The sequence below is a fragment of the Lathamus discolor genome, chromosome 5 (assembly GCF_037157495.1).
Source record: "Lathamus discolor isolate bLatDis1 chromosome 5, bLatDis1.hap1, whole genome shotgun sequence".
Lineage (NCBI taxonomy): Eukaryota > Metazoa > Chordata > Aves > Psittaciformes > Psittacidae > Lathamus > Lathamus discolor.
Genome location: NC_088888.1, coordinates 28,658,987 through 28,681,923, shown reverse-complemented (window position 1 = coordinate 28,681,923; position 22,937 = coordinate 28,658,987). Strand labels below are relative to the sequence as shown.

Below are 22,937 nucleotides of genomic sequence, written 5' to 3'. Positions count from 1 at the left end.
TGAGATATGCAAGAAATTGGTTATATGTGTGAATATGATATCATCTGCAAAGATAGAATGAAACCTCAGAAAATATTTTGTACAGTCTTCAGATTTTTCAGATTTTTTTTTCCTGCCTTAGAAATGCAATTCTGAGAATAAAACTTATAAAATAAAATTATTTGGAAATTACAAAACACTTCTTGAAAAAAATATCCATAAACCTGGAGTAAAATATTAATTGTGGAAGGTATAAGATGCAGCCAAAATACTGTATTTATACAATATCCCAAAATATTTTTTGTATTTTAGTTTTATATCTGGTACTCTGCAATGATATGCTTAATGAAAAGAAGCTGAAGCTAGTGCTTTTGAATGCTTAACAGAATTTCTTTTTTTTCCTTCTCTTCTCCATATCACTACTTTTTATTTCCCACTTACCATTTAGGTTCTTTTTTTGCTTTATGGCTGAAGCACGTTGTTCATTATTTTAAGACAAGATTGCAAAAATTACATGTAATGATTCATCTAGTACTGCCTTTCAATGTTGTCATAACCTGTCTTATCAAACGGTATAAAAATTGCTCTCTCAAAATAAATATATAAAATATTACTAAACAGAAATCCCCACTGCTCATAAAAAGTCATTTAACTTCATGGTTTAAAGAAGTTCAAGAAAAAATTGCAAAACTACTCTTACTTAAATACATTGCTGTAATGGTTCTAAAAAGTTCCATAAGCTGTAATGCAGCACTTGCATGTATTCCAGGCAAAAATTCAGAAAAATTCTACAACAAATTTCTAGGCACTTTAATCTTAATACTAGTGATTAAACGCGTGTATAATCTCCTACACATACTGATTACACTAGTATTTTTAAAATAACTGTCAGCCTGCTTTACCTTAAAACAACATTGTTTCTTAAATGTAAGAAACATTTAATCTGATACAGTGTTACACAAGGCTGGAACTGTAAGATACTAATACTTCATGCCAAATGGAAAAAATATTTTAGATTCTTAAAGCCTGTTTAAAACCTGACTTCTATCTTTTCTTAGATCTCTGGTAAAAGCATTTATAATATAAAATTCTGAACTACTACTGAGATCAGCAGAGAATGTAGGTTTTGCTTTTCAGAAGTGAGTGTAACACATGGCAATAATAATAATCACACACCCAGTAAACTTGCCAATAACGTAAGTTTAATAGCTGCAGCATAAAGTCACACCACAGGTGCATATGCAACTGTTCATTTCAACATGGATTACTAGGTCTATGGATCATTCAATTACAGCAAAACACATCTGAAAAAGGCAAAATGATTTTTTCCTTTTTCAAGTTTTCCAGGTTTTTCTGATGTTTGCAAATAATTTCCATTAGTGAGTTTCTGTTGTGATAGAAAGACAGTAATATTGAAATAAGCTTATTAACTTGAGACTGTAAAGACTAATTGTCTGTAGTTGGCTTAGCAGAAACAAATCTCGCATTTCAATCTCCTCATTAAACCTTGCCCCATCTGCTATAATTCATGCCTCCTTTTATATTCAGTGAATAATCCTGTACCAAATCATTAAAGCGTGAAACAGATTCTTCATAGGATTAATTTGTTAAAATGATATCAGGATTTATCAGATTGAGTTACTAAGCAAAAAGTTTAAGAATTTACATACATGAGTTCACCTGTACTGTACTTACTTTAGGTAGTTTATATGAGGAAACAAGTTTCAAACCAGTGTTTTAAATGCTTCATATAATTTAGCCCATGAAAGAACAAATAACAGCATCAATCTTTAGTATTTTTTATTAAATTTCATTTTTATTAAAAAAAAAAAAAAATCCAAACATGACAGTCCTGTTTCCAATTCAAATTTCTGATTTCCTTTCATTAAAGCTATATTGACTTCCAATCATTATATTAACCTGTGTTATAAAACCTAAGTGCATGAAGAAAATGCATACTAACTTGTTGAAAATTAACTTAATGTTTTCATGGAATGAAACTGTAGACCAAATAGCCCCAAACCCTTTCTTTATTTTATAAATCCACAAAAACATTCCGGGTATTTTTTTCCCCACACTTCTACACAAACATAGTTACTGTTCTAAGACTGAGGAAATGTGTCCATAGAGGCAAACGTCAACTGTTATGTGGTCTGTCTTCTCAGGCTCTCTGCCAACACTACTAAAAACATCTACAACAGTCAAACCCCAGACTAGTAAAACATACAACTAGTGTCTACTCAGAGATTAAGTGATCAAGATAAATAAACCACTTGTCTATACGAGGGATTTTAGTTCCACATGCTCCTAAATTGAATTGTTTTGCAGAAATGTTAGGTTTTGTTTTCCCCCAACCCCACCAGTGTCCTCTTATAACATTTCACATAAGCTTTTGTTTACTATGCGCTTCCACTCTTGCAGATTTATTAGTCTTCCAGTTTGAGGAAACAGAAGCTATTCCTATACTCAGATTAATTCTATGTGTAGAAAATAAATTTATGATTAAAGAACAATAACATAAACAAAAGGGATTTCTAACCTACACTGTATACAGGAAAAATAAACAAACAAAAAAACCCCGTGTTTTATTTGCCAAGAAGCCTCCAGCTTCAAATATTGTTTTCATTTATATGATGTATATATATGGAAAACAAACTTTAAAAAAGTTAAACAGGGTAGAAAATACCAGTCTGTTTTCTCTATTCATCATTTACTTTGATGGCTTCACTGATGCAAAGCATGTAAAAAATACCCCCATTACCGACGTTCTGTCAAGAACAACATTTTTTGTCTACTACTGAAATAGATTTCATCTTCTTGACTAGTTTGAGCAGCAGCTGGAATCTTATTTTTCTTTGGACTTGGGAACCAAGAAAGGAGCAGTGGCCACTTGCTGAAAATTCTTTTGATAAATTAATACAAGAGAATGCAAATCATTTGCAATATTGCTTCTGAAAAAGCGACTTGTAAGTATGAAAATGTAAGAATGTGTATGCTACTAAATAGAAGCGGAAATCTTGTGTCATACCTTGTAAACGGTATGGCATCAAAATCGCAGACTTTGGGATATTTTTCAATGAAGGCAAATAACATGCATGTTTTAAAAATTAGAACAGCACAGATAAATACAGGTGAGTATAGAAACAGGTATTAGAGACATTACTATCCCTGTTTGGCATATATAGCAAGATACAGAGTCACAGGTTTCACAGCCAACAGCTAATGTTTCCTGTAATTTCAAAAGCTAGGAAAATCATGCAGCTAACATGTCTATCTATGGTGCGACTTGCCTGAATTCTTTACCTTTGTAACTGATGACATATGCACTTTCCATTTTTGTTGAGAAAAATGAAAGTGAAGCAACATCTAACAGTCATTGTCTCTCATTATTATTGCCATTAAAAACATTTATAGTCCTTAGAAATGCTTAGAAGTGTTTGAACGACACATTTCTAGACAAGATTTGAACTACACAGTTATAGAATACTAATGTGAGACATTAAACCTGTAGTTAAAAAGCCTTCATAGGCGCACACAGTAGCACACTCTACTCATGCTGTGTATGGTAGAGAAGTTTTCCACCAAAAAAAACAACCAAAAATGAAAGTGTTCTATAACTGTACTGCACTATAATGCAGTTCTTTTGTATGCAACAAAACTTTAATACTGCACAAAAACTATCGATTTGTTTTCACCTGTTTTCTTTCTACTAGCCCAAATCTTAAGGTACTTACTTTACCAAGTCCTTACAACTTCAAACTCATATGAAAAACATCATTAAAGTTATGACAGAAAGCTAACTCCAAAGACATTGACTTCATTGCACTGAAGTGTCAGTTTAGTTTGATTTTACAGTTTTTAGCATTTACTAAAATTCCTGCAAACAGGATTCATGATAACCAAAACAACTACTATTACAGGAAGAGAGAAATTCCCACCTCAGATACAGTACTTTAAAAAACTGCAAACTTAAAACTATTCAGCCTTAAATGCGCATCCAAACAGCTAAATAAACATGATTGAATTTTGTCCTAACTTGTGTAAGTTTTAAGGTTATTCTGCGTATTAGAATAGCAGTCTCTTTATTTATATGCCTGATGATAGATTTAGAAGCCTAATTATAGACAGTGAGATTTATGTTTTGGCAATACATATTTTATATAGACAAGCAAACTAAAAAAGTAACCTATATTACAGGAAAATAAACATTACCAATTTAACTTTAGACTATGTCAATCTTTATTGCAAGAATTATGAAATGCAATTCCCACTAATGCGCCATTATTAAACTACAGGAGAAAATGTCAGCATAGATCACCTTTTATAGCTAAAAGTCAAATAAATATAGCACCATTTATTTTCAGAAGTTATTTTGATAAAATAACCCTATGCAATCTCTATGCTGAAGCACATAAAATTACAAATATGAATTAAATTGATAAAGAAGACATTAGTTCAGATAACATTTTCTACAATTACTGACAACAAATTGTATTATATACTACATACAATATAGAAAAATAGTACATTGCATATGAAATTGATCTTTGGAAATGCACAGTTTCACGCAGTATAAATATCTTTAGCTTAATTTCAACAGTCTTTCATCTATGCAAATTGTTTATGAAAATTCTAAACATTAATATTTGTTTAGTTCCCTAGTTAAGAACATATGCGCTTTAATAAAGAGAAAAAATACCCACAAAAATAAGACAACAGACTTACCTGAAGGCTCTGCCTCCTGCGTTTTTTCTTCCTGTTTGCTATCCTGCTTACAACCACTTTTTTCATCAGCTTCATCATCACCCCACCAGGCTGGCTGTCCATACAAAGGTGTCCCACGAGGCATGGCAGAAAGATCTATAAAATCAGCCCAAAGCAGAGGAAATTACTTTGCAGTTTAGGTGTGATATTTAGGTTAAAACAACATGAAAAGTCATTTGCTCAGATTGTTTCTCATGGAAGCTGCAGTGAATCGGCTGCATGCATTTGCCTAAATACAACACAAACTTGGAGGCTGGCTAACTGATCTGGGTTCTAAATATAAAAGCTTACTAGTGACCTAATCAAAATGTTTGGCACAAACATTTAGGCAAAGGCAGCTGACACCTCTTTTGTTACCCTGATACATCTGTAAACATTATTTTCTGATTTCACTTTGAAGTTATCAACTCAGCAGCACACACCTAAAAGCTGTCCACTACTTCTGTAAGAAGATTCTCATTTTTACCCACATTGACCTTTCAATGAAATCTGAACTCACTGCATGAAAAACTGATCAAATTTTGTGATGTTGCCAAGGTTCCAAACTGCTGACAGCTACCAGAGAGTGGTAAAAGTTACCTTGTGTAAAACATTATGCAGAACAACCATTTTATTTTTTTCAAGTAGCAGTTAAATTACAGTACAAATAAAAAATACTACTTCTTATATAGGTTGCATACACAATTATAAATATCAAATAAGACAACATGAAAATCAAATAAGAAAAAAAAAAATCAAACCAAAACACCAACGTAATTAAGATTTCTATGTTGATGATAAAGTGACTAGATTAGCTTTGTCTTTATCTCTGGAAGAATGATTTACCCTACTGAGATTTAGCTATTCTAGTACCATACAGAAGATCTGAAAATACTTTAAACATTCTTCATATAAAATAATGTGATCTGTTCAAATCCAGCTTAGTAGCTTGTCTGTTACTTTGCCTATCATGAATTTAAACATTTTTAGTCAACGTTTTATTCACTGCTACTCCAAAGGTGATATCTAATTTCATAGCCATGTCAGAAGTTTCAATATGATTCGAAGACACCTTTTAAAAAAAAAAATAAGATTACACTTTAATCAGCAATGAATTGTTTTTAAAAATTTGATGGCTGATGCTTGTGCACTGAATTAGCAAGCTAAGTAAACAGCTATGCATATATACAGAAACAGTGAATCAATCCCTCAAAAGCTTCCAGGAGTTACACTCAAATACACATCCCTACTATTAACTTTGACTATTAGTTTGTGAAGAATGAAAAGTGAAATGGAAGATGAGATAAAAAACTCCATTCTTCTACTTTATGAAAATTTAAGAGGACCTGAAAAGCGGTATTAAATAGAAACCTTGAAGCAATTGACAGGCTTTATGCACCCTACAAGGATGCCAGATCAGCCAACAAAACAAATAGTTTAATTAATTATATATGAATCCGTTATGTGGGGAAGAGAACTCTTTGAAGTGTGCTTTCAGAAGAATGGACAAAACTATACAGCCTTGACCTAAGAAGTCAGTCCTAGTCAGCTTCACATTAAGGAAGCAACAATACCCAACTCCTTTCTCATTCTTGTGGTTATCTCATGGAGTAATAGGTAACAAAGTAATTTACACTACAGATGAACAATAAACTTTAGGAAGCTTAAGACACCAGCAGTAGAGCCACCATGACACATTACATGAAACAAGGTGACAGCTTCAGTTTCTACAAATTTTTAATGCACAATGGAACAACTGGGGTCTAACATGACCCATCTAACAACAAATGCTAATACCGATAAAACAAACAAACAAACAAACCCTCCACCTGTTATAAGAAGCACGGGAGTGTGTGGGGAGGTGTGTTTGTGATTTTGGGGAAGAGGAATGCAAAAATATGATAAATGCTGATGAAATGTCCCTATGCAAGTTTTCTTAACATGTGGTTGCTACAGTAAAAAAAAGCCAAAAATTAAACTACCGAAGTTACTAATTACTCTTAAAGTATATTTAAAATTTCACATATGTGGAGTTTTTACTATCTGCAGAATTTTACAAGCATTCTATCAAAGCAAATGAACATCCTTTCCAAGTTTTTGTGCTTCTGCAGCAAAAAAGAACCTTACCCAATGATTTCTCTTCAGATTTCTGCGCTTCCGGAGTTTTATGATGCACTTCACCTATGGAGTCTGTTACCTTGGACTCAGAGCTTTTGGAGCTGGTTTGCTTCGATCCTTCTGCTTCTGAAGATTTCTGGGACAACTGGAGTTGGCTTGTGAATTTTTCATGCTACATGACATCAAACAAATAAAATAAAACAATAAAAAAAATTCTCAAAGGGTAGAAAAAGCCCTTATGTTACCAATCACTCCATAAAGACAGATTGCCATTTTGGATCGGCACATTGTTACCTTAAGTGCTTCTTCAGGGACCCTCATCTCTCCCCTGACAACAGTAAACAGATTTGTATGTAGGAAATGCTAAGGAAAATACTGGAAAGATTCCTCAATTTGCAAGAGGATTTTACAGAAAAGGAACAGTGCTGAGCATATTCTATCATTGGAATGGTGATGCTTCTTCTACAAGTATTTCACTGCTAGGATCAGCATGTACAAACATACTCATCAAAGCAAATGGACAGTTATTTACTATTTGCAAATAGAGTAGCTATCTTAATTGCTGTAAGTTTGGGGTTTCTTTTTTTCATTTTGTAGTTTGCTGAGTAATTACTCATCATCTTCTCCACCTGCATACAATCTCATTGTATATGAGATCATACATGATACAAACATTTATGTATTTGCCTCAAATAATGTTTCTTAGCAACACAAATATTACATTAACAGGTTCTAAATTGGAATTGGAGTTTGAGGTTTCATGAGGTGAGAAACAATGAAGTGTACTTTATCAATAGTTCTGATGAAGGTACAGAATCTAGACCCTACAGTTTTCTCTAATACAGGCATTTTTGTAATAACAAGAGAAATATATATTTCAAAGTTACTTCAAATCGTAAAATGACTCGTGATTTGACACAAGCATACTTTTAACAAAAAAAGTGTGTCCTGATGCTGTGCATTTTTACAACAAGGATATCATATCCAAATCTCAATTTATCTTCTAACTTCAGAGTGATGTACGTCTGCTCCGGAATCCTCACATCATTCACAAATGTCTACAAAAATAAATAAGGACAGAAAGAGATACTACTAAATTACAAAATAATAAAAATGACATATCACTTAAACAATCTTATAAGACAGTTTCCAGCACCACAAATTTTCTACCGGTGAGTCACTGGGGAATTATATGATAAGCTCAAATTGCCATCTGCTTCACAAAAGCTTGCAGAAGGGTTAAACACCAGTTACTAACCAGGCTGCTGACATCACACTGGCCTTGAAAAGTTTCTTAGAAGTTTAATTCTGGTATCAGTATTTACTGAATTGCTGATTAATGTTCTCTCAAATAAGCAACTCTACTCATTATTTCTCTTGCAGTTTGCTTCTTTAATCCCAATTAACTGTCAGAATTGATTTGTCATCATATTTGTACAGCATTTAACAATGGATACGAGATTTCTGATATAGCTTATAATTTCTAAACATTGTCAAAGAACTTAAAGGAAAAACAGACCAAGTTAGTGCATCCAAGTAACTCCAAATAGTAATGATAAAGAATTCAGTATATTGTGACTCTTGAAACAGAAGGTATAACAAGCAAGCAGAAAATTTGTAAGCAGAAATAACATTATTATAACAGCTATCAGCAAAGCAGAGCAAATTCCATCAGTTTGCCAATACCTCCTGAAAGTTACTGTACAATATGTAATTATCTCCTCCTTGAAATTACCATTGGAAATACACCTGGAGAAATCAGACAAGCTTTTGGTGATTTGGAAAAGGTATCTGAATGTTTGCCCAGCTTTACCAGCCATATCAGTTGGCTGTTAGAGGCAGATTACCAATCGATCCTTTTTCAAGATCAGGATTAAACCTAACAGTGAAAAGTAACAAGGAATTTGCGAAAACCATACTGGTACAAATTTCAAGAGAACATTGGAAGATACACATAATGACTAGCTAAAGAGTCAGGAAGGAAAAAGACTGATACACATTCAAGTCAAAATATATTTCAGAGGTGTAGTTTGGAAGAGCTGGAAAACAGTCGCACCTCTGGGGGAAAAAAATCAGGCGAACATAAGTAGGGCTTGCAGTCAGATTATTCAAGCTCTAAAGAAAATTACAGAAAGTCACCTACAAAAAAAAAAAAAAAATCAAAAACAGACACAAGCCCTTGTAAGGAAAAAATGTGTGTTGTGTGTGTGAAGCATATTCCTTCATTGTTACACATCTGCATCTTTTAAAACCGAGGACCTGATGAAATCCATTCGCGGGTCCTGAAGGAGCTGGCGAATGAAGTTGCTAAGCCACTGGCCATCGTATTTGAAAAATCATGGCAGTCAGGTGAAGTTCCCGACGACTGGAAAAAGGGAAATATAACCCCCATTTTCAAGAAGGGGAAAATGGAAGACCTGGGGAATTACAGACCAGTCAGTCTCACCTCCGTGCCTGACAAAATCTTGGAGCACATTCTCCTGGAAGGCATGCTAAGGTACATAAATAACAACAAGGTGCTTGGTGACAGCCAGCATGGCTTCACTAAGGGGAAATCCTGCCTGACCAATTTGGTGGCCTTCTATGACGGGGCTACAGAACTGATGGACAAAGGTAAAGCAGTTGACGTCATCTATCTGGACTTGTGCAAAGCGTTTGACACTGTTCCAAACAACATCCTTCTCTCTAAATTGGAGAGATATCAATTTGATGGATGGACCACTCGGTGGATAAAGAACTGGCTGGACAGCCGCACACAAAGAGTTGTGGTCAATGGCTCAATGTCCAGCTGGAGACCGGTAACGAGTGGTGTCCCTCAGGGATCGGTGTTGGGACTGGTCTTATTTAACATCTTTTTGCTGACATGCACAGTGGGATTGAGTGCGCCCTCAGCAAGTTTGCTGATGACACCAAGCTGTGTGGGGCGGTTGATAAGCTGGAGAGAAGGGATGCCATCCAGAGGGACTTTGACACGCTTGTGAGGTGGGCTGATGCCAGCCTTATGAAGTTCAACCATGACAAGTGCAAGGTCCTACACCTGGGTCGGAGCAATCCCAGGCACAGCTACAGATTGGGCAGAGAAGAGATTCAGAGCGGCCCTGCGGAGAAGGACTTGGGGGTGCTGGTCGATGAGAAAATAAACATGAGCCGGCTTCAGTGTGCACTCGCAGCCCAGAAAGCCAACCGTATCCTGGGCTGCATCAAAAGGAGCATGACCAGCAGGTCGAAGGAGGTGATCCTGCCCCTCTACTCTGCGCTTGTGAGATCTCACCTGGAGTATTGCGTGCAGTTCTGGTGTCCTTAACATGAAAAGGACATGGAACTGCTGGAACAAGTCCAGAGGAGGGCCACGAGGATGATCAGGGGACTGGAGCACCTCCTGTATGAAGACAGGCTGAGAAAGTTGGGGCTGTTCAGCCTGGAGAAGAGAAGGCTGCGTGGAGATGTCATAGCAGCCTTCTGGTATCTGAAGGGGGCTTATAAGGGTGTTGGGGAGGGACTCTTCATTAGGGACTGTAATGAAAGGACAAGGGGTAATGGGTTAAAATTTAAACAGGGGAAGTTTAGATTAGATATAAGGAAGAAATTCTTTACTGTGAAGGTTGTGAGGCACTGGAATGGGTTGCCCAGGGGGGTTGTGAATGCTCCATCCCTGTCGGTGTTCAAGGCCAGGTTGGACAGAGCCTTGAGTGACATGATTTAGTGTGAGGTGTCCCTGCCCATGGCAGGGGGATTGGAACTAGACGATCTTAAGGTCCTTTCCAGCCCTAACTATTCTGTGATTCTATGAGGTTAACAGCAATAGCAAGTTACATTCCAGCAGCAGATTTCTGAGTAGTTCCTACTTGATTTGTAATAAACCACATTAGGATTTTTAAGAAATCATTTTAGTTTGCCAAGTAAGGGAATAAGAATGCAATCAATAGATTATGGCATTAAAGATAGCCACAATAGATCAGCTGCGATGGTTAACATTTGTGTACAAAACTATTAAGCAATACAGTTGCAACAGAAACATATGGAGGTAGGAGTTTAAGGGGTAAAGGATGCAAGATGGCATAATGCTCCTATGCTGTTCTTCAGAAACACATGCTTCTTATGAAGATTTAGGAAAAAGTTAAAAATTGAAAAATAAGAAAGGATGGTAGTTTGATACAGAAAGACAAGTATTTAAACAACATCATAGCTGGAAACACTGTTACGGAGTGATAATGAAAATCATACATATTCTTTATTGCCCTGCTTGGATACCAACAGGATAATATAATTTTGATGCAGGTAACAGCTATTTTATCTAAAAGTAGCTGTTGCAAATACAGATGATGATCAAAATTCAGACTGTTTTTGTATTGTGCTGTTGCATTCCAAGAATACTCTAGCTAATGCTTTTCCCTGCATTGTCAGCTAGATAATTTTCAGGCACTACAGCAGCATCACACTACTCATTCCCTGAGAAATGGGCTGGCTTCAGTGTGCGCTCGCAGCCCAGAAAGCCAACCGTATCCTGGGCTGCATCAAAAGGAGCATAACCAGCAGGTCGAAGGAGGTGATCCTGCCCCTCTACTCTGCTCTTGTGAGACCTCACCTGGAGTATTGTGTGCAGTTCTGGTGTCCTCAACATGAAAAGGACATGGAACTGCTGGAACAAGTCCAGAGGAGGGCCACGAGGATGATCAGGGGACTAGAGCACCTCCCGTATGAAGACAGGCTGAGGAAGTTGGGGCTGTTCAGCCTGGAGAAGAGAAGGCTGCGTGGAGACCTCATAGCAGCCTTCCAATATCTGAAGGGGGCCTACAGGGTTTCTGGGGAGGGTCTCTTCGTCAGGGACTGTAGTGACAAGACAAGGGGTAATGGGTTCAAACTTAAACAGGGGAAGTTTAGATTGGATGTAAGTAGGAAATTCTTTCCTGTTAGGGTGGCGAGGCACTGGAATGGGTTGCCCAGGGGGGTTGTGAGTGCTCCATCCCTGGCAGTGTTCAAGGCCAGGCTGGATGAAGCCTTGGGTGGAATGGTTTAGTGTGAGGTGTCCCTGCCTATGGCAGGGGGGTTGGAATTAGATGATCTTGAGATCCTTTCCAACCCTACCTATTCTATGATTCTATGTTTTACAGTCTTAGGAAGGTAGCCTGTCAGCATCAAGCAAACTGCCTAGGTTACTAACATCACCAAGATTTGAAGTTGCCTGAAGTTGACTTCAGATACCAGAAACCAAGGATGATAATAACATGCTGCGGTAGGAGCAGATGTCAGGAGCTGAAAGTGTTCCTCTCACAACTTGTCCTTTTGATCTTGGATGGGATGCTTAAACCTCCAGTAGAGACTTCTCCAGAACCTGTCATCTCCTAATAACAGCTCTCAAACTGACCTTTCTGCTCATCTTGAGTCATACCACTGCTCTTAGAACTCTCCAAATTAGGCTGCATTTCTGTGAAACTGAATTGTTTTGTAAATTGAATTTGCTACCTTCATAGAAAACTCTCTATTGTATTTCTTCTGCATTCACTCAGTGACAGAGAAATAGAAAAGGGTGAAGACATGTTCTGTCTGGCAGAGTAGATTATTAAGCTCTTGATTACGAAAACTAGAACTAAGTCTAAAAGGGAAAAAAAAGAGAGAGTAAATTTAACTACATAATATTTAAGACACTTCCAGACTTACAGATCTTTCAAGAATCTTTCTACAGTGTAACCTGGCAAAAAAACCTTCTGCCCAGTAACTTGCTTTATTTTCAAACCCAAGTCGAGGATGAAGACTCCTGTAACCTTTTCACTGAACTGAGTGTGAATCAAACGTACAGATATGAACATTCAGGCATTAGGGTATCAGGTGCAGCTACAGTAAATCTCATTAAATTATTTAGGACTCAAAATGTCCTATGTACTGGCAGGAGCTCTCTCCCCTTAAACTCTGAGTTATCTTGAGTGGTTAAAGTGCATTACACAAGGAATGGAGCAGTCCTGTATACTAAGAAAAGTATGTATTTGTTCTCCACAGAAAAGCCAGGCTGGATGGGGCTTTGAGCAACCTGATCTAGTGGAAGGTGTCCCTAAGCGTGGCAGTGAGGTTGGAATCAGATGATCTTTAAGGGTCTTCCAACCCAAATCATTCTATGACATATAATGAAGCAAGCAAATAAAGAACGGGTAGAAGCTGACAAAGCACTGAAAGAGGAACTTGGCTGCTAGGGAGGTGGTGTTCTCAATGGAAACAGTGGCTAGACTAAAAGAATTGTTGCCTAGTATTGTACATACTGTTCTGCAACGTAATTAAGTACGGTGTTACAAAATTATTTGTTTCCTCTTTCAACCTGAAAACCAGGTAGGTAGAGGTATATAAGAAAAGCACAGCTGAAAAGAGACAGTAAGGGAAGCACTGTGAAGATAAAAGCAAGGACTGAACTCCTAAAACTTAATATTCCCTGACCCAAAGCTGCGGGAAGAAAGAGTTCCTTTGATGTCTCTGGGTAAACAGCTATAGAGAAACTGACACCTCAAACTTGAGAATTAATCGGATCAAGCGAAGCAAATATCTGAAAGCTCTTTATCAGAGGCAAAGGAAGAGTTGGATGGAGGACTTTTAATGTATTTTTATTAAATTCAAGATCTGTGACGAGGCAGTGAAAATCAGAAGGCATACCTACTATGTTACAGGAGTAACAGAAATAGGGAATAAAATCAAATGGCTCAGCAAAAAACTACTATGCACTGAATTAATTTTTGATCACTGCCTCAAAACAATGCACTGACTTTCAAAATAGAGTTATATTAAATATTTAAGGAGCAAAGTTCATATATGTCTACAACTGTTCAAAGGATATAACCCTTCAGGTTACACTGGTTTCATATGAAATTGAGTTTGACTCTTTGGAAGGCTTAGTTAAATACAGAAAAGCTAGTAAGAAGCAGACTAATAGAGTTTTTCCTCTGAAATGCACTTCAAGATCAAACACCAAAACCTAAATCAATGCTAACAGGTAACAATTTGAGATTTCTCTTTAATCTTCTATTTTTTTAAACATCTGACAAAGCTATTCACTACCAGTACCTTTCCAAACATTAATTCGAATAAGCCATCACAGATGAAATCATTATTTCACAGGCATTCACACAGATAAACATTTAAAATTAAAATAACAACCACAACTACCGTGTATAAACAAAAAAAAAATCCTGTAAGAATCTAAAGGGCTATAAAAATATGACAAAGTTACCCAGTATTTAATAATCTATTATAATACTAAAAACATCTATAAAAGGTGAAGCTTACCTAGAATATTGTATATGCAATTCATAGAAAAGCCTTAAAACGTAAAATGTGATATGAAACCTTATTTTGCTCACAACTTTGAAATTTTCCTGTATTAGTTTGTAATGACTTGACACTTAAGCATTACTCACATATTTGATAAAAATGATACTGAAAAACTAAATGCAAATACAGAATTAAACAGATTTACGTACAACATGGCTATTGCTGTTCAACTTTTTTCACATATGAAGTACTTTAACATTCTTGGCTGCATTTTTTTTTTTTTTTAAGGAGAAAAAAGTAATAGCATATGAAATAAAACCATTTATTGGCTTTGAAATAAATGAAATTTATTTCAAGTAAATATGGGATGAAATATGAAACATGAATAAGCATATGGAATAAAAAATCAATTTCTTAACCATAGAATCATAGAATGGTTTGGGTTGGAAAGGACCTTAAGATCGTCTAGTTGAACCCCTTGCCATGGGCAGGGATGCTTCACACTAAACCCATCCAGCCTGGCCTTGAACACTGCCAGGGATGAAATATTTACAATTTCTTTGGGCAACTTGTTCCAGTGCCTCACCACCCTCACAGTAAAGAATTTCTTCCTTAGATCTAACCTGAACTTCTCCTGTTTAAGTAAGTTTGAACCCTTTACCCCTTGCCCTATTGCTACAGTTCCTGATGAAGAGTCCCTTTCCCAGCATCTATAGGCCCCCTTCAGATACTGGAAGGCTGCTATGGGGTCTCCACGCAGCCTTCTCTTCTCCAGGCTGAACAGCCCCAACTTCCACAGCTTGTATTCATACAGGAGGTGTTCCAGCCCCCCTTTCCTCGTCACCCTCTTCTGGACTTGCTCCATCAGTTCCATGTCCTTCTTATGTCGAGGACACCAGAGAGCAGAGTAGAGGGGCAGAATCACCTCCTTCCACCTGCTGGTCACAGTCTTTTTGATGCAGTCCAGTATATGAACCAGAAATAGGTTTTTTTCTCTTTTAAAATATAATCACAATTCTTCCCCCCTGGCATATCTGAAATACAAAAGAGTAGCATATTCCTTTTGATTCTTTTATTTTTTTTTACTGTCAAGGCCCTCTTATTAATGGAATTTAACCACAGCCCTTTAAATATTGTGCGGTGGACAGCCCCTGCAAAAACTACGCTTTCCTTCTGAATGTTCCCCCATTTCCAATCTTGCATTATAAAGATATTAAAGCACACTTACGTCATACTCTCTTCACTCAAAAAAAAAGCCCCAAACCAAAACAAAGAAACATACAAAAAACGACTACGAGGAGCTATCCATTTCTGATATTAACTTACCCCATTCAAGCTGCCCAAATCCTTTACCAAGTGCTCATCTGTAGAGGCATCATAGTTAAGTACAGCATGTTGCTTGTCCACACTTCGTGACTAAAATGCATTTAAAAAAAATTATATAAAATAGGGTATTTAAAAAACAGATCAAGATTGCATTAATGCCTATTTCTTAAAGTAGCATGATTATTTTATTTCTACATAGTACATTTATTCAAATTGCATTACTAAATCCCACATATATAAAAAAAAAAAAAACTCTAACTACACCAAACTCTGCCCCTGGGTACCAACAGAGAATCCTATAATTAATTCAGAAGAATTATTTCCGTAATGTTTACCAAAATGTGATTATAAGTCAGATTCAGACATACCTTATCCAAATATGCGGGTTTTTTCAGTTCACCTGAAAACATCCGCTTCATCGATGTTTAATCTAACATCAGCAACTCCATCTTTATTTCTCTCTCAGTCCTTAACTACATGCATCTTTCAAAACATAAATACAATTCTGTGGCATTGCTATTTTTCCTGAAACACATAATTTCCTGTCATGCATCTGGGATACTTAACAGAGCATGCAAGCATTTAAATTGTTTCTCCTTGATCTCTATTTTGTAATTAAATTAGGTATAGCCTCTTCACTAAATGTCTGAGCAGTTCCTGAATTACTATTCCCATGGGAATAGTAATTCCCACAAACAATAATTCATGGGGAATATTCCAACTATTCCCCACGAGTTCTGACCCTCATTATCAGTTGTTCCTTAAGACTTCAGCACTTAACCTATTTTATTTATTTTACATCCAAATGTCAACCCATATATCAGGAATAATCATTATTATTTCTTCCAAGAACATCACCCCCCTAACAGCTAAGTCCCTCTTTTAAAACTTGCCCATGGCCAAGTATTTGCAGTCCAAGGTGCTGACTGCAAGCAAGGAAGAGGTGGGGTTGGATGTATGCTTTCTTCATACATGCATGTGGGCAGCACCTTGACATCTAGAAGACCTCCCGACTGGATGGAGCCCAGAGCTCCTCTTCCCCAGCTGTCCACACTTCATCTCAAGTCTGTTTGCTGATAATTCTGGTAGTGTAGTCTCCTGACATGATTGCATAGCAGCAAATTTCTTCTCACAGCATTCTTTCCAGTTTCAGTTTGCATCTCCTATCCTTGCTACCCAAATGTTCAGGACTATATAGCCCTGCCAATGGCAAATATCCAACTGAGACTTCAGTGGCTGTTTCTGAACCAGCACCTGCAGTCTGTTTATTATAGGAATCCCAGGTTATCACAGTACATTAGCCTATTCAAGACATCAGAACATGCAATCGTGACTCCTAAGGAAATGCTTTCTCTTCTCAGAATCCCACATTTATCATCTCCTTTCTCCTCAAGACTTGCCACTATATTTTCCTTCCTTCTTTTCAGTTCACTTTCTTATACGTCCTTTCCATGCCACCTTTTGACTACTTCACTTTCTCCTTAAAGAAGTGAAATCAGTCCTCTCCTGGTTATACTATTTTATTTTTAGACTTTTCATTTCAGCCAGTTTGCTCTACAGTCTTCTGGGGCAAAAAAAGGGGGGCTGTATATAAGGGGAGTAGGCAGGGAGAGAGAGAATTAAGGAAGATATTGACAAATGAATGACTAGGTCCATGCCAATAAAAGCTGCACTAGTATAGTACATTAGTTAAGTGTTCTTAATGATAAATAGAGATATACCAGTATAGCTCTTTTTATACTAACTTAGTAACCTCAGGCAAAAAAAAAACCTTTCTCAATAAAATCAAATTCACTGATGCGGGTGTTCTGATGAACCTACAGCGTCAAGCAGAGATAACACTTTTCCACACTCAAGTGCTGCAGCAAAGCCAGCACAAGAATTACATTCTCTTTATCTAAGAACATTTTATGAACTTCTTTCAATTATTCAAATATATATTTTCTTAGCAATCAATTATTTTATTATCTATATGTGTGCTTCAGCCCTCAAAAATAAGCTAAAATAAAAAGGACACAGATTCTTAGCCTTTCATGGTATTTTGTCACATCTTCTGAAATGGTAAGCATGAGTACTCAAGTCTGTGGCTATTAGAGAAACCTGAAGTTCTGTAGAACATTAAGGTTCTCCTCAGTCTCAGATTACTGGCATATAATTGGACACATTTTTTATTCATTGCAAATGATCTTTACAGATGCCATTTTTTCTTTTGATTTATTATTCCACCCTTCTGTTCAAATTTGAGGACTGAAATAGTTTTTGTAAGATTGTGGTTCCCTGGGTAGCAGCTGATCAGCACACAGCTGTTCACACACTCGCCCTTGCCCTAGTGAGATGGGGGATAGAACAGCAAGAGCGAAAGCAAGAAAACTCATGGGTCAAGTTAAATATAAGTTAAGCAGTGAAGAGGAAGAAGAAAGAAGAAATAAGAAAAATCAAGTGATGCAAAGGCAATCACTCATCACTTCCCACAATCAGGAGAATTCACAGCCAGACATTGAGCACTGGTTACCTTCCTCAAAGCCACCTCCCTCCGTTTTTATTGCTGAGCATGGCATTATATAGCATGGACTATGTCACTGGTCAGTTTGGGTCAGCTGTCCTGATTGCGCTCCCTCTCAACTTCTTCTGCACCCCCATAGTGACATGTGCGTAGAAAGGGCAGAGTGAGAGAGAATGCCTTGAAACTGTACACACTGCTCAGCAGTAACTAAATTACTGGTGTGCTGGTCACACTGGTGTGTTTTGGTTACAAATATGAAACATTGTTCCATAACAGTCTCTAAAAAGAATATTCACTGGAACCCAGCCAGACCCAGGAAAAACATTTATGTATCTGACTGCAGAAATAATAAAAATCACAGAGTAACTGCGCTAACAGCTGTATGACTATAAAGAAGAAAATACCATCCCCAGTTAAAATAAATTGGCATTAATAACAGACAAAGACTCTTCAATCCAGACTATTGAGAAAATACTCAGAGTACAGAAAATAGTATTGTTTGGAAATAATTTTGATATGAATGGTGTAGATTATTTTACCTTGGAGATGATATCTCCATCAAGATTCAAATAGTTTTCTAAACATAATAGTGAAAGAAAGGGAAAATGTGATATTTATCCACAAGCAGGGTGGTGCACTGGAGCAGCTAGCTAAATACAAAGGCTATATTTTAGCATATTTACAAAATAACACATTTAAAACAAATCTGTATTCCCAGACACAAACAAAACTTCTTAGAAGAGCAATGTTAGAGACAGATCTGAGGTCTAATTCTATGAAGCATGCAACGTAGCTGTAATTTTTTTAGTAAGGCTTTTATAACATGTTTTCTGTCAGGAGATTATGAATAAAAGCATTAAAATCTGCTTTTGCTATCATGCATTGTCCACATGCTTTGCAGTATGGGAACAACCAAGTTGTCAAGAGTGGAAAGGAAGGTCCTACACAAAGAGGCATACATACAGAACAAGAACACATTATTAGATTCTCTTTGGTGGGCTCCTCCCCCTGAAACAGTATGTTGTGTTACAGCCATGCTGGCATGTAGACCTAACAGCAGGTTAAAGAGAATATTCTTGAAAAATCCCAGCCCCCTTAATTCTTTTTACTAACTGTAAGGTCAATACACAACAAATAACATTTGTAAATGACTAGAATCTATCCACAATATTAATCAAAGAGGCAGTTACTTTTGAAGGTGATAATGACTGAAGTTTCGTAACACAATGTAATCAACGCTTGACTATTGAGCTTCACTCTAAGGACATGAGATGGCATAGGGGAGACTGAAGGAAGAAAAGGCTCCCTTATCCAGACATCCACTCATTACAACAAACTAATGGTAAAATAAAAGCATTTTCATTTTTTGCTTTTAATCTTTTGGGCAGGAATCAATGGGGTTGGGGGGTTTTGTAGGGTTTGTGTGTGTGTGTTTGTTGCACTGTTTGTTTTTTTTTTTTTTTAATACTTCTCACATAAATCACCAAGACATCATTCTGACTGTCTTTAAAGAGAAATTAAGAGTACTTTCAATTACTTTCTAACAGGACAAAGTATACCACCCATAAAGTCTTTGGATGTCTTCTGAGGTTGAGAACCAAATGCAGTTTACTTGGAGATATTACATTCTGAGTAATACACATAAAGATAAGTTTGTAGGCACTTCATTTGCAAGTGAGATTCTATTTTGGCCATTAATGAGTGCACTCACAATTCTTTGGAACAAAATTTCCAAACAAAAATATTTTATTGAATGGTAGGAACAGTTGAGGAAAAAAAGATTAAACTTCAGAACTAACAAAGAGCTCTACAGCAAAGACAATAATTCAAGAGGAAACTCCCGAAATATTACTGTTAACCATTAAAAAATGCATATACCATAAAGAAGCAGCTTGGAGGACTACAACTTTGAGTGGGCAAAGTGAATGCAATATGTCTACGTAATAATACAGTTACACATCTCTAAGGAGTTCTGCACAGTGATCCTCAATGTTGAGGAAGTTACTGAAGTATCAAACTATTTCGACTAAGACTTGCATTTTTACAGTTCCACTGAAACCATTACTGAGACTGAGTCATTCAACTTCCTTAGAGACAGAGAAGTACTCTACTAATTTCATTTGCTTTTGTACAACACAACCAGGACTTGGGGATAGAGTTAAATCATGTGACTAAATTAGATTACAAGTTGCAGAAAAAAGAAAGCTCTTTTCAAAAGCATCCAGTGCACTTAGCATTATCACATTTTAGGAAGCACACAGTCTACTTTACTGATCATATTGCAAAATATATTTCATCTTCTATTCTTGCATTTGGTACGTGATTTATATGCAAAAAATGTGATCCTCTATACTCTGACAACAAGTGTATGATTGATAGCAATGTATTTAAATTTTTCTGTGAACACAAAAGATTAATGTGGTTGCTCCCCCAACATCTGGGGAATTTAATTTTCAAAAGGAATATAAAACCAGTGCATTAAGTTCACAATTTGAGCAGTTGCACAAGGAAGGCTGATGCAATTACCTGTAACATCAGCTCACAGTCATCTCTTCCAACAAAAATCATTTCTCGTGGCAGCCTGTGGCGGGTGCCTCCACTGCTCACCAAAAACCAGGATGTTAAGCTCATTTTCTGCTTAGCTGATAAGTCCTAGGCAGAGCTACGTCATCCTGCAGCGAGAAAGAGAGACAGAGAGATTCATTTTAGTTATTTTTAGCTACAGTTCCTGCTTAGCAAACACTGTGAACAGAATGCAAAAAGCCTCTGAAAATACAGCATTCTCAATAGCATGTCCTGAATCCAGCAATCACAGGAAGTGACAGGCTCCAAATTTACATAGTCTGAGGCTCTGCTTCATGCAACTAGGCAAACCTAATTGGTGGTAAGCTTCTTGAAAATGAACAAGCAGCTAATTAATGCCAAAGTCATATGTCAAGTTGTCAGAAAGCTTTTAACATCTGACCACTCATTATCAAGGTAATTGCTACATAAATGCTTCACTACCACAACCAAGAAACAACATGGCAAACATTTACTAAGTACAGCAAGTAACTTGCATGCATCATTACATTTTCCCGCAGAAAAGAAACCTCTAAAATGGTTTTAAGCCTCTGTACAGCACCAAGAGAAACATTAAAGGAAGTTTTGCTTCTTATTTAACCTTACATTTTCTCAATAAAACTTGTATCTTGAAAAATTAACAGCATATACATAGAATTGTAAAGACGCAGAGCAAAATGAACAATTTAGAAGTAATAAAACTGAAAGCAATATTCTTACGGAACTTTAATTTTTCAATAAACAACAATATACTACATACATACATGCAAAAAAAAACCCCACCCCAAAACCCATAACAAAATGTCATAAAACACAAAGAAAACAAAACCTGAAAACTGGATAAAATCTTTTATGGAAAACATCTTCACATAATACGGCCTACTTGCAACTGGACAAAAAATATCATTAAAAGCATTCTGCAGAGCAATACAATGAATGACACTTGGAAAATACTTTAAGAAGTATTCCAAATCTCTCTTGAAGAAAAAGCAAGCCAAAGCAATAATTTCATTCATTACCATTCTGTATTCACTAAAACAGACGCTAAAGAAATAAAAGGCAACTAGTCTGCATTCCTCTCAGACCCAAATAGCTCAACATTTCTCTTTTGTTAGTATGTCACTTATTGAAATTATGCAAGGGTAGTAAATGTACTGAAAACAGACATAAGCCTGTAGTGGACTTGAGCATAATCTGCCAAGTAAGAACACAGCAAGGTTCTCAAAATAAAGACTAATGTGCCATCAAAACACTGAGCAAGACAACAGTACCTGTATTACCCGAGTAGACAAACTACAATCAAGGACAGATACCACAGATTATGAAAACTTGTAAAGAGGGCTGAGCTAAGTCAAAACTGCATCTGAAAATGACAAAACAGACATTTACAAACAGTAAATCAAAAGCACACCATGGCAGGTGCTAAAACAAACCAGCAGAGCTGTCAGGCCAGTTTAAAAAAACTAATGCAATTGAAATGGAAGACATTAGAAAGATTTAATGTACTAAAGATTTATGTCATGAAAACATGTATTGTAACAAAGTATTCTCTTACATAGTGATACCTATGATAGGATTATGTTTCTACATCTGTATCAGAGCATGAAACTTTTGTTCCACTTAATGTTCTCCAATTCAACAGAAGTGATGCAGCATTTCTATTATACTTTGTTAATAGAAAATATGATTACAAATAACATCTACAATAATAACTTGATGAAATCAAATTTAAAGACATCTAGTTACCAAATAAGGGGTTCTATAATTTGAAGTGTATTCAGCACCTTTGAAGGAAATTAACATTTGTATGTTTAATTTAACTTAGTTTAAAACCAGAAGATAAACTAGGTCAATCAAAGACCATATTTCCATTCCTTTTCAGAAAGGAAAAAGAAATATGAATATGAAAAATGGCCAGCCTAGGTTCTAGCTTCTAACAAGCAAATTAAATGGATGTCTGACAGCAAGCATACTGTCTAATATCAAAGCTCCTCAATCTGTTTATATTTTACTCCCTTTTAAATCTCCCATCTGCTTATCATAGCAATATTTACACCATTTGGCCTTCCTGCTCCAATTGGAAATTCATCTGAAAACCTTCAAGGGAATATAAATTATTAGAAAAAGTTTTTAGTCCAAGACTGTTTTAGCTTACACAGGCAGACTGTCAACAAAGGAGAAAAACTATTTTTATTTATAAAACAGGCAAGTAGGTCAACAACTAGAGGCAGGGGGGAAAAAAAAGCCCTCAATCAAAACCCAAACCCCCAAACCTCCCACAAATGATGAAGCCTGACAATAAACACGTTAAATTAAGCTATCTGAAACATTTTTTTAAAAATGTATTATACCGAGCAATCATTGCCACACAGCTCGACAGCACGTTTGTAGTTAAAAGCAAATCACCATTTCTATCAAACTTAATAACATTGTTCTTTTCAAACAGTGCTGTCTC

At 36.4% G+C, this 22,937-nt stretch overlaps 1 protein-coding gene across 8 annotated transcripts in view; it reads right to left on the bottom strand.

Moving 5' to 3' along the window:
• The window catches only part of CEP170 (centrosomal protein 170), a 102,239-nt gene that overhangs the window by 57,461 nt on the left and 21,841 nt on the right, over positions 1 to 22,937 (bottom strand). For all 8 annotated transcript variants that reach the window (XM_065680150.1, XM_065680151.1, XM_065680154.1 and 5 more), the window contains exons 2-7: positions 20,447 to 20,592; positions 15,418 to 15,507; positions 7,820 to 7,898; positions 7,135 to 7,193; positions 6,850 to 7,012; positions 4,705 to 4,839 (exon numbers count right to left, since the gene is read on the bottom strand). In XM_065680150.1, coding sequence (XP_065536222.1) covers positions 4,705 to 4,839; positions 6,850 to 7,012; positions 7,135 to 7,193; positions 7,820 to 7,898; positions 15,418 to 15,507; positions 20,447 to 20,551 — 631 coding nt within the window. In that variant the 5' untranslated portion in view covers positions 20,552 to 20,592. The remainder of the gene's footprint in view (positions 1 to 4,704; positions 4,840 to 6,849; positions 7,013 to 7,134; positions 7,194 to 7,819; positions 7,899 to 15,417; positions 15,508 to 20,446; positions 20,593 to 22,937) is intronic.